Here is a 13414-nt window from a genome sequence, read left to right as displayed (position 1 = left end):
TGTGGTGAAAAGGGAACCCTCTTGCACTGTTGGTGGGAATGTAAATTGATACAGCCACTATGGAGAACAATATGGAGGTTCCTTAAAAAACTAAAAATAGAATTACCATATGACCCAGCAATCCCACTACTGGGCATATACCCAGAGAAAACCGTAATTCAAAAAGACACATGCACCCGAATGTTCATTGCAGCACTATTTACAATAGCCAGGTCATGGAAGCAACCTAAATGCCCATCAACAGACGAATGGATAAAGAAGATGTGGTACATATATACAATGGAATATTACTCAGCCATAAAAAGGAACGAAATTGAGTCATTTGTTGAGACGTGGATGGATCTAGAGACTGTCATACAGAGTGAAGTAAGTCAGAAAGAGAAAAACAAATATCGTATATTAATGCATGTATGCGGAACCTAGAAAAATGGTACAGATGAGCCAGTTTGCAGGGCAGAAGTTGAGACACAGATGTAGAGAATGGACATATGGACACCAAGGGGGGAAAACTGCGGTGGGGTGGGGATGGTGGTGTGCTGAATTGGGCGATTGGGATTGACATGTATACACTGATGTGTATAAAACTGATGCCTAATAAGAACCTGCAGTATAAAAAAACAAACAAAACAACTAATACTAAACTTTCATTGGGTTATTTGTATGGAAATATGTTAATATAAATGTTTCAGACATTACATGAAATTTCTAAAAATCTTATATTTGTATTTGTATGGAAATATGTATGGAAATATGTTAATATAAATGTTTCAGACATTACATGAAATTTGTAAAAATCATATTTGTATTTGTATGGAAATATGTATGGAAATATGTTAATATAAATGTTTCAGACATTACATGAAATTACTAAAAATCTTATATTTGTACTTGTATGGAAATATGTATGGAAATATGTTAATATAAATGTTTCAGACATTAAAAAAAATAAAAATAAAAATAAAAAAAAAAAATAAACTTCAATGCAGTATATGAAGGGAAATTCCAAAAAACTAAGTCGAAATAGAAAAATCTAAATTACCTAGATCAGTAACATAGAACCACAACAACAAATCAGCAGATGATAGAAGATCTGAATACCATCATTAAAAACTCTGGCCTAAATTTACATAAAACCCTGCACCAACAATGATGGAATATATATATTACGCAGAAATTTTTAGGTGCACATGGCACATTTATAAAACTGACTATATGCTGGTTATAAAACAAGACTCCGAATAAGCAAGAAATTAAAAAATATATAACCAATATTTTACCAAAGAGTTGGATATTAAAAACATACTTCTGATCATTATGTAGGTCAAAGATAAAGTTGCAATGGGAATTAGAATTTTATTAATTGAATGATAATGAAAATATGCCATAACAAAACCTGTGGGTCGCAAATAAAGCTGTGGTCACAGAGAAGTTTATGTATTCAAATTATATTCTCTAAATGTAAAAGATAACCTATCACCCTGAGGTAGGCAGCTCCTGAACTGTACCTGGTGGGGAAGGCAGGGCAGAACTTCAGGGGGCCAGCTGAGAGCACGGTGAACACCATGTCAGGAGCAGTCTCCAAGAAAGAGCATTTAATGTACAAAGGGATGACTAAAGTATATTTTAAGAGCTAGCACCCTGACTCCTCTTAAGGTTGACTTACGTTGCTGGGGAAAAAATAAGAAGTGCTCGATGTAGAAGGTGAATAACTTTATAATTCCCAGGAGAATCTTGGTACCAGGACCGCAGAATGAAGAACTTGGAGTCCCCGTGGCTAATCCAGCGGAGGGAAAAGGAGAAACAGAGACGGGAGAGAAAATAAAGGGAACCCTTGGTGCTGCTGCAGGCCCAAGTCCAGGTATGTGCTCGCTCTCTCCACATCTTAAATAAAAGCCACCATGTTCCTCAGTCTTTCAGGTACTTAGAATTGCTCTTTAGAACCTGAAAATGGGGTCAGGTTTCCTGTCTGCATTGCTACAGTACAAAATAGAGGCAGGATGCTTGAAATAGTTCTCCATCTGGCAGAGGAGGCCTTGAAGCTGTGAGCCACTCACTGCGAACCAGCAGGACATGAAGGATTCTTGAGCAGATCTGAAGCTACTGGGAGGCCTTTCAGGAGTTAAATCCCATAGTAAATACTGTACCTTCAATGGCCCCTTCTCCCTCTCTGTCCAGTCTTCCTCCACGCGCGTGGGGGCCCAGAGGGGTTAAATGAGCACTCTTTGACTTGTTCTTGGTGGTCCCAGAACTTGACTTGGGCTTGGAGACTTCCATGAAAAGTCTGCCTTCCATCTGCTGGCTTGCGTTTCTTGGTCTCTCTGCTCCAGGCTAATTCCTTCAACCTGCTTTTTCCATTTCTGCCAATACTCCCCCTCTCCAGACCTTCCTAATGCTCTTCTGGGGCGGGAGGAGGCTTACTGAGGGCAATGTGTATTTCTAGAGGGAGAGGTGACCACATGACTTCACAGTGCTCGTCCCCTTGATTATTCAGTTTCTGTCTGGATTAGTCGTGGGTGTTTGTGCACCCCAGCCTCACTCCCAGGAGGCTTTAGAACACTGTCCTTATCTCAGCACTGAGCCTCTCTCTAGCCTCCTTCCCTCTCTCTAGCCTCCTTCCCTCTCTCTCCTTACCCACCTTTACCCACAGACTCGCAGGCTTTCTGGACCTCTGAGGAACAGAAGCACTTCACAGAACCTCTGCTACAGAACCAAACATATTGAAATGACTCTTTACGAAGATATTGAAACAACGGAAACAGAAGACATGACGATTGTTTCTCCTGAGGGTTCAGTTACCTAGGGGGCCTTTAGCAAACTTTGATTGATACATCTAACCCTTCCTTCCTTGGCAATAGTTGATCACACTGTGAGGAAAACAAGTTAGAGAATGGAAAAATAATATTTGGATTTCAACGAAATAATAAAAATGCAGGGAGTATCTTTGACTTTTGCAAAGGTGAGAAGAGAGTTTCCATTTTGATTATTTGATGGCAGGAATCCCTTTTAAAATAGGGCCAGTCTGCATGATGCATTGAAAAATCAACCTTTTCAAATACAGCCATAACCCCCACAAGATTTCTTGATTTCTCTGGGGTCAGATAAACCATCACATTTCACAGTGGTGCCCTGTACATGAAAGTGATAAGCATAATCTGGAAGCACAGCAGTGGCTAAAACTATGGAGCTGGCAGCCATTCGCTGAAATGATTTTTTGCTTTTCATTCATTGCATAAAATGCTCATGTCCAAATTCAGGCAGGTAGATCTTACCAGCCATCAAGAGCTTCAACCCTGCTAACAGTTAAGTATGCACTTTTAAACCCTACTTTGACTGCTCCAGAAACTTACTGGGTTTCTTTAATGCCTCTGTTACTATTTCCTTTGTGTCATTTTGTTTTTCTTTCAAAACATAGCTGTGTGACCTTGGGGAAGTTATATTATTTCCTTGAGACTTGGTTGCCTTCTCTGTGAATATCTGGGTATAATTTTAGTATTGCCCAATAGAATTTTCAGTGATAATGAAAATATTCTATATCTGTACCGTGCAATGCAGTACTCAATAGCTCCATGGAGCTAATAAACATCTTTGAAATATGGCAAATGCAACTGAGGAACTGAATTTTTAATCTTATTTTTAAATTTGTTTAAATATAAATAATGCCACGTGGCTAGCATCTGTTGACAGTACAGATCTACATAATATTTTAAGGACACTCTCCACTCAAAAACTCTACCATTCATTAACTCAGCCTAAATATTTTTGCCCTCTGACAAACAGAAAATAATTTATGCTTCCCTTGAAATTATCTGTCAAGACCTTTATCAGTTTGGGGTCATTCTATTCTTAAAATTGACTTTGCTTTATGAAACTTTAATAATGTTGGAGTTTCCTGCCCTTGGTACCACCTTTGTGATGATGGGAAATATTGGGGATGATCAAGGACCATTTCAAGAGATCATGGAGAGAAACCTCCTCCTGGATTTAATTTCATTATGAGGATGTCAAAATGCTGAATTACTTAAAATAAAACCCATACCGTTTTTATGCTAAGTTATATTCTACATGTAGCTGGAAAAATGTTAAAAATATTCTTAAAGAACTGCACATCTATTTTTGAAGCTGATTTGGCTGTTCAAGGCTTGCTAGCACTTTATCCATCTCAGTACTATTTCACTTCGTAAACAAATGCAGTTGCCATAATTGCTGCGTATGTGTCTGTGTGTGTTCCCTTCTAGGTTCTATGTTTTTGAAGTTGGAAACTATACTTATATCACAGCCCCTATGTAGAGCACAATATCCATTGCTAATTCAGATTGTGTTTTAAGATACGAGACAAAATTTAAGACTTTTATTATAGTCATAAACATCTAGCAAACCAACCAGAAAATAAAAGCTAATTTTCAATTGGTTGGCCAAGAACAAAAAAGAGAGGAATACCTAGTGCAAAACCATATCTCTAATAACTACTGTTGGATTTAGAGCACACACATGCTAATAAACTTATTTTAAAATAACTTCTTATCAAAGATTTGAGGTTGGACCTGAAAAATTATATCAGAAGTGAAAGGAATCATGTGGTCTGACCAGCCTGGATCACACAGAGTAAGTGTATACTATATATAAAATAGATAAAACTACGAGGTCCTACTGTATAGCGCAGGCAACTATATTCAATACCTTGTAATAACCTGTAATGGAAAAGGATCTGAAAAAGAAATACATATATCTGAATCACTTGGCTGTACACCTGAAACACAACATTGTCAATCAACTATACTTCAAGTAAAACAAAACAAAACAAAGTAAGTGTAAAGGGAAGTATAGTTTTATAAATTCACCTCTGATATCCAATGGACCAACTGAAAGACAACAGAAACTACCACTTTCTAGGAGACAGGACACGGCCAGCAAACTAGGCCGTTACCCTCGGTAACGGTCATACCTGCCAAAAAATAGACAGACTCGCCTGCATTCATGAATACATAGGAACTCTTCATTTATCTGGCATTATTAGGCAATGAGGTATTGTATGTTAGGAGAAGTTTTTTTAAAATGACAAATTTAAGAGGAGTTATTTTAACCTTCACTCGGTAATTTTTTTCTAAAATTAAGAAATGTATCCACTGGTGTATCTAATATTTCCTTGATAACTCGGGGTCATCAGTTCAATCAACATTTGCATGAATAATGCGAATGGAAACAAGACAGGCATGCTTACTGAAACTGAAAATGACATAGCACTGGCTGGAATAACTGATGAGACAGCAAGAAAAAAACAAAAATGAAAACAAACCGTGCTCAAGAAACAATCAGTCAAGTTCTGACTTTCTGTACTTAGTTTCAAAAAGCGATACCACAAATCCCAGCGAGAGACTCCAGCATCATTAGCTGTCTTTCTCCTTTGTTTCCACCTTCCTTTCCTTTTCCTTCTACCCTAGATTGTTCCAGGAAGTGTTTATAGTTGCTCGCAAGACAAATTCTAATACTTGCTTTCTCTCACGCAAACTTCACCATATGTCCATGTCCTGGTGTCAGGCACTAATTTCCTTGCGAATTCCTCTCCCTTTCTAATAGACGTTCTTATTTACCCAGATCCCTTTTTATTGGTGTCCTATTCCAGACTGCTCCACTCCGCCCATCCTCATCCTGTAAAATACATTCACACTCTCTTGTGACCCTACTTATTTGCCCATTAAATAATCAATCATAGAACTGTCGGAATTAAATAGAGAGAGAAATTAAAACACTGGAGTCACTTGGAGGGTTTAAGCAGCTCCACCAGAAAATACCGGGCATGGATTTAAAGAGGCTGCTCGGGACTTGCGCTTGTCCAAGTTCTTTCTCAAGAAGTATCTGAAATAAGCCTAAATTCAGAGTTAATCAGATTGGCCTGCTTTCTCAGGTGGACTGGAATTCATTGCTCTTTCCCCTCAACTCCCTGATGTCAGTGGCACTTTCTGGAGATGAGGTGGACTTCTCTGCCTACTGCAGAAGCTCAGTTCCCCCCGGGCCCACTCCCTGTCTGAAATCCCACACTTGAGGCCAGATGCCAGCCTTCCCAGAACATTCGTGGTCTCCTTTCAGTTTTTGAACTGCTCAGATTGAGTCCCTGTAGACTCTTTCTCAGCCTGAAACCTCATCTTCAACCCCTTTCCCTGACCTCGATGGTTACCTTCCTACTTTACGCCTCAGGTGCTTTAGCCATAAAATGATATATTTGCCCTTAATTCTAAAGTCTTCTTTCTAAAGCTCTACAATGTGGTGGCTCCTTGAAAATGTTTCTCTTGCTGGTTTGAATTCTGTAGAGAATTAAAACCACAGCTACTCTAAAAGACAGTAAGTTACGTTGGATAAGGAAAGTGTGCTTTTGTAGTTAGAGTAACAGGGATGGAAGACGACTTAGTATGTTTTAAGATACTCATAATCCATTCTCATGAGAGTCCGGGGAAGAAGGGGAAGAGAGTTAATAAAATACCAAACGATTGTGACAAATTAAGTTCACCAAGATGTAGCTGATCAGTTACTACTTGAATAAGCCACACATATCCAATTCAAGTTTTCCTTTATTTTTCTGAGAAGGGATCCCAGTGAACTGAGTCCCATGTTCAGTAACTCCACGTTCAATGGCTTAGTCTTTAAAAACTGTTATGTTGCTGGAAGAAGAAATATTGCCCATCAGTCCTAACTGATGTTTAGCTATCACACACATTTGAAGTAAATTTATTACTTTGCCTGATCTCAGTGTAATACATTCCAAAGGGGCAAAGAGCACACGAAAATTTATGGAGTCTCCATCTTCTACACTAAAGTGTGCAATAAATTACATATTATTTGGCCGTGAAATTCACAAGCCATAGGAACCACACCATTAGCAATGTATACAGTGGTCAACAGCAGGTAATGATAATGATATAAAACAAAATAGACTGTGTATGTTGGCACTGCTGCCAATAAAGCAATCATTAAATGCATTCATACGCATCTACGTACGCTAGGTAAGCTCTTTGAGGGCTATTGCTATGAATTCGACATACCTGTCAGGATATTATAGCCCAGTTTCTATGGCCTGTATTCAAAGACGCTGAGAAAGGGTTCCTGTGGGTAAATTCAGACCTTTTCTCAATATAGAATTTGGTCAACATGCATTCTGAACAGCAAAATTTCACACTGCTTTCAATTTTCCTACACTAATTGCCACCTCAACAAATGCAGGATTAAGTATAATGGATTATAAGAAGTTAGAAAGGAAAGATGGAAGAAGAGAAGGAAGGTAGAAAAAAGGTGGGTATGGAGTACTTCAACATTGATGTAAAGAGTGGACCTAAAACTAACCTGAGGTTGCCCTCAACTATTAGCATATGCTATAGAAACTTAAATGAAAAAATTTTAAAAACCTGCAAGGGAAACTCAAAGAGTCTTTGTTTTTTTTTACTTTACTGCATATACACGTCCATCTTAAATAGTCTATGTGCTTATATCCAATAAGAGAGCATTGTTTTGCAAGGCTATTTGGGTTCTATCAGCATGTAAAGGTCGGACAACTCAACTTGAGCAGAGTTAGCCTTCAGGTGAATAATTGCTTCTTTCAGGTTGTGAGCATTGGAATTTTCCAGAAATGTTTCCCAAAAAATTAAAACTAAAAGAGTCCTAGGACAGCGTCCTTTAGAAGTTTTATAGTATCAAGGTTTTTGGAGGAAGAGTATCCTTGTCGATTATCAACACAATGATTCCAAGCAGGTCAATTTATGCTGAGAATATTACATAACGGAACCCACTTCACCTCCAGTATACTGACAATGATCTTCCTTACTTCAACCTTGTGCTTCTTAGTAAAGTTGAAAATACTGAGCCAAGAACAGACAGTGACAATGCCAGAGACCCAGATGTACCTGTAGGTACCTTCAGACAAAATCAGCCACCCAGGCTAAAGTCCTGGTTTAAAACATCCCAACATGAATGAATCTCAAGAACCATATGCTGAGCAAGTGAAGCCAGATCAAAAGGGCACCTACTGTAGTATTCAACTGACATGAAATTCTAAACTGGGCAAAATTCATCTCGAAAAATAAAAAACAAATCAGTGGTTGCCTTGGGGTGGGAGATGGGGATACTTTTGCAAAAGCCTAGGAGGAAACTTTCTCGGGTTTTAGAATTGTTATCTATCTTTATGGGGGTGGTAGTTATACAAATGTATACATTAATTAAAAGTCACTGAACCGTTAGCTAAAAATGTCTGCATTTTGTTGTATGCAAATGATACCTTAGTAAGGCTGACTACAAAATGAACCCCAAACAAAACAAAGCAGAAGAAAAACCTCTCAAGACCTCAAAGGAAATACACTGTTTTCTTCCAGGGTACCAGATTGGAAATAAGGCATTGGTCTGTTCTACCCTCAGATTATCCCTAGGATTATGTAGTCTATTTTAAAGCACTAGAGTCCCCTATCAGAAAAACTCACCCCATGTTTACTTACTTTGATTTCTTCTCTGCCTCTTCTCCCGACACAGTGAAGTCATTTACGGAAGAAAACCCAGCTTTTTCCAACTTTGCATCATCACATATTCTTTCCAAAGCTATTACCTATGGAATAAAATTTGGCTACACTTTGTAAAAATCTAGCTTTTTGAGCCTTACAAATCTTAACGGTTAACCTACTGCCTCCCTTGGAATTTGGGAAAATAATTATTTTGCAAATGAATAGCTGAGATTTGACATTTTTGGTTTTTTGTGATTTTCTCTTCCCCTAAGAAGTGAGTAGGAATGAGAAACACATACATAAAGAAAAAAAAATTATCTTGCTGCCTTTACATGCATTCTGAACAGCATTATAGGAGGCCCTCTTCAACAATAATCTATCATCAGAATCAATAAAATATAATCTCCATGAAGGCCAGGCCAGGATATTTGTCTCTTTTTCAGCAGATTGCAATACAAACCACATTCATGGATACGCTTCGTGATGATCTTTGTAATACTGTAACGGTTGACCATTTCCTCATGCCTTTTCACCTTAACTTAAACCTGCTTTTTCACTAATGACCTCACATTTCCTTCTCTATCACTTGGTTGTCGGCCTCTTTTCCAACTCCAACTCCAGCTCGCATTTCACTCTGGAACCAAAGGAAGGCTCACACCTTCCTGCTTTTCAGTGATACGTCAAGGTCATTACCGTATTGCGATCACCCTGAAGAATAGCCAGACAATTGTTATTTCAGAGCCATCTGACAGTGTGTAGCTCTAAAAATTAACTAAGAACCGCATTTGTCAAAAATATCCTAGTTTAAGATTTTGGTAATACAGCAACAGTAATTCCGAAGTCACTGATGACAATCAGCGTGGGAAGCACCCTCCTTCGGGACGATCCTTTGCCATACAACACTCTTTCCCTGTCGGGTGATAAGGAAGCATGGCCGTGGAAAGTAACCTTTTGTGGAAAGAAATACTTGGCTTCAAGAAGGCTTGAAGTTCATACGTTTTTCTTGAATTAGATTCCCCATTAATTACTTTATCCACAAAGAGGTAATTATCAGAATTATGTAAGCGATTAAGGAGATGCTACTCCACATTCTTTCAGCTTGTTGACCTTTCTCACCTTATTTCATGTGGCTATCTGAAACATCAGTGATTTACATGTGTTTCTTTCTTTTTTTTTTTTTTAACAGATTTGTGTGTGTGTGTCCCCCCATGATGAAAACATCATTAAAATAAAATCTCATGAATAGACTCTTAAGAAGCAGAGTCTACTTGAAGTCCTGGAAAATGTGAAAGCACTAATATTCATGGACAACTCTACACTCTGAAAGTTACTGCAAATTTTGTTGATCTCTATTTTGTCTAGGAATTTTTCAAATTTTCTACCATGATCATTTGTTAGTTTTATCATTACATAATAAAGGCATTACATCATACAATCTTTTGTTATCCATTGCAGTTTTAAAACTATTCCTTTCCTTGTCCTCAGCAGATATCTCATAGATTATTAGTACACAAGCAAACACTTTCAACGTAACAGTACTTTATAGTGAGAAGAACTATACTGAGCTATCTCTATCCTAAGACAATGCACTAGAAAAGCACTAGGAATTCTTAAGCACTAGGAATACAGAGACGATCAAGGGGCAAGTTCCTTGCCTTCGAGTATACATAATCATTATAGCAAATGCTTAAATAGCACTTAGTATATAACTCACCACAGCAGTCGTCTTATACTCCTTTTTAATAGGTGAGCAGAGGAAGCCACAGGGAAGTCATAGGGTAAAGCCAGAATTTGAACCTACGTAGACTAGTACTCTCTCCACGGCTTTAACTACTACGTTAAAATATATATATATGAAAGTTATATATATATATATATATATATATATATATATATATATATATATATATATATATATATAAAACTCCAAGTATTCCAAAGTTACAAAACACTTATCTACCAAAACTCAGAAAGGAGCACACAAACTTGCATAGAAAATAAACATGTAAAAGTTCATAAATAAACCACAATATAACCTGCTCCACATAATATACTGACTGCAGTGTCCTGGGCCTCTCCCATCCTTAGGTAGCCGGAAATTACAACAAAATAATACTTTTCACCTTTGGAAGCCACACCATCTCTCATACCAACCAACCAATTACTTGCTTAGAGAGAAGAGGAAATAAACCTGAATATATATATATATAGCATTACTGATGTAGAATCATTGTTTAAAGACAATAACTTCAATAGCAGAGGGAACTTTACCATTGCAGGCTTCAGATTACCTCTATATTTCTCAGATTTCGTGCTAAATCATAAAATGCCATATTGTGTCTGAAGCTGTTTTTTCAATAGTCCATTTTCTTAAATGGACTAGCAAAGCAGTAAATACTGAGGAACATTTTGGCTCCCAAATCCTAAAGCCATTCTGATTATGCCTGGGTGATCATGGGGACATCATTGGAACTACCAGAGGACTGGCTGAAATACCAGTGTTCTGGCCAGCTTATAAATTAGAAATTACACAGAATCCAATTTTATTTTTTTGTTAAGTAATTCCTATGAGGCTTTTGGGCTGTCAGTGTAACGTCCTTTGATGTGTAATCTTTATCGATTAGATAGGGAACAATGCCAATCCCCGGCATAAATACTTTCACAATCTGACACTGAAAACCCACTGTAGGGCATAGGACCTGCAAATAGGATATGAATCACACACACATCCACTCATTCAGACAATCCACAAATACTCATTTTTAAGTCTACTATATGCCAATAATGTACCGGGCTCTAAGATGCTAAACCATGCTAAATGCTGAAACAGACATACTCAGTTCTGGCCCTCCTGGAACTTATTACCTACAGAAGTGCCTTCATTGTAAATGGTCAGGTCTCAGCCAATGCTATTATCAGCAGGTGACCAAATGATAGAGCTTGCTTTCTAAACAAGCTCCACACTCTTTGCTTTCAACATTTTTGCTTTCCTTCAAGGCACATAATCCGGTGGTCAATTTCTCCCAGTTAGGGAGGTTTGGGGAAAATTTACCCAGTGAACAATTCCTTGTGGCCTCACCCTTTCCTCACGCTCTCCTCTGTGCTCTTGAGCTAAAGAGACCTGGATTAAAGTCACTTGCTCTAACCTTATTATTTTAAAATACGGCTGCTCCTGCTTTGAGGATTTCCACTGGACCAACACGGTAGCAAAGCAGCACTGAATCAGAAGCAGGTAAATTTCAAAATGACAGCTCTAAAAATATCCACTTTCCTTTTGTTCTCCTCCTATCCCTTTGCTCTGAACACCTTTGCCCTGAGGCTTTGCCTTTACCCTTCTCTGATTACTGCTCCAAAAGGGTTTCCAAGAGCGGGGGAGTATTTATGGTTTCATTTGCTCCCAAGTCCTTGGTGGAAAAGGATGCTTGCTTCCTGATTCTTACTAATTGTGGAATTCACATCATTAACACAAAAATCATCATTTACAAAAAAAAAATTTCCTCAGCTTCCTATTTCTTCTGGGCCAACACTGAAAGAATATTTTCAAAGAAACAATATCCTCTCTCCTTTGCTCTTCTGAGTTTCACGTTCTTACCTCTAGTCTCATTTTCAACCCTTATTACGGGATGCATCACAAAAATAGAAGAAAGTTCTTTGTGCTTTCCCTGTACCAGCCAATTATTCTAATTTGTTCTGTCTCTAACGAACAGAATGCAAAATCAACACAAAGCCTGATTATGCGACCTCTTCCAAGGGAAAGGTCTGAGAGTTGTCTATTTACTAATGAAGCTCAGTGTGTATTAAGGATTGACTGAAGCAATCATCAGGAATTTTCATCCCTTAAATTAGTGTTTTCCACCAGATGCACATCTTTCATTTAGGATAATATAACTTTTAAGTTCAGGAGACAGCTGGAGAAAAGAAAAGAACAAAAGGTAACCAACACAACATTTTAAGTGATAACACAGTAACAGCTATCAACCTTCCCTGAGGAATTCAGCCTATTTTATGGACACAATTTAGTACAAACTCATAAGAAAGCTAACAAAACCCAAAACCGCTTCACAATAGCGTAGAGAGGTAAAGGTCAAAAATTATTACTGCCAGGCCCAGCAGACAATGGCACCTACCGCAAAGAGCACAGGACAGGAAAACCTGGAAGCCTGTGTTCCAGTTTCGGTTATTCCTGTAAGCATTAGTATGATCTGAGTGAACTCAGCCTGCCCTGCTTTTTCCGTTTATAAAAACCTACATCATCCTCTCAGTAGAATGAAATGCCACATCTGAAAAGTTGCAGACCTCTTTAGGAAAGAAACAAAACCCATGCTTTCCAACCAAAATGGAATAATTCAGTCAATGGAGACAATAAAAATCTGCCATAAAGCAATTGTTTACTTGAAATCTATCTTTTGTGGTATATTTATTGGGGTAAGGAGTGTAAGGAAATCATAATTAGAGTTACCAATTATTCCAGAAATCAAGGTCATTAAGTTCAGATTCCAACTTTGACCTTGACCCAGGCTTACAGAGATGTAAGGATGTCCCAATACCTCATATCCAACATACATGGGAGAATCAAGGTATGCAGACAGATCCTCTTATAAATATCCCATATGTAGTGGTTTTAATACAGGGTCTCAGATTCGTTGCCGTTCTTCGCATCCAGATGTGGGCATTTTTCCCTTGAATTTGGACAGGCTTTCCATGCCTTCAAACAATAGAGCAGGGGTCAGTAAATTATGGCTGGTGGGCCAAATCTAGGCCTCTACCGGCTTTTATAAATGAAGTTTTATTGGAACACAGCCATGTTCCTTAGTATATGTATTGTTTGTGTCTGTTTTCACATCACAGCAGCAGAGCTAAGTAGTTGCAAAAGAGACTGTATGGCTTGTAAAGCCTAAAATATTGACTGTCTGACACTTTATGGAAAAAGATCTCCA

The 13414-nt window shown here is 38.1% G+C and overlaps 1 protein-coding gene across 1 annotated transcript in view; it reads left to right on the top strand.

Annotated features, from left to right (window-relative positions):
* Positions 1 to 4042, top strand: part of LOC132362761 (ELKS/Rab6-interacting/CAST family member 1-like) — a 130702-nt gene extending 126660 nt beyond the window's left edge. The window contains 2 exon segments of the mRNA XM_059917736.1: positions 1725 to 1858; positions 2648 to 4042. Coding sequence (XP_059773719.1) covers positions 1725 to 1858; positions 2648 to 2721 — 208 coding nt within the window. The 3' untranslated portion in view covers positions 2722 to 4042.
* The last annotated feature ends 9372 nt before the right edge of the window (positions 4043 to 13414 follow it).

This window comes from Balaenoptera ricei, chromosome 3 (assembly GCF_028023285.1).
Source record: "Balaenoptera ricei isolate mBalRic1 chromosome 3, mBalRic1.hap2, whole genome shotgun sequence".
Lineage (NCBI taxonomy): Eukaryota > Metazoa > Chordata > Mammalia > Artiodactyla > Balaenopteridae > Balaenoptera > Balaenoptera ricei.
This window is presented reverse-complemented; position numbering and strand designations above follow the sequence as displayed.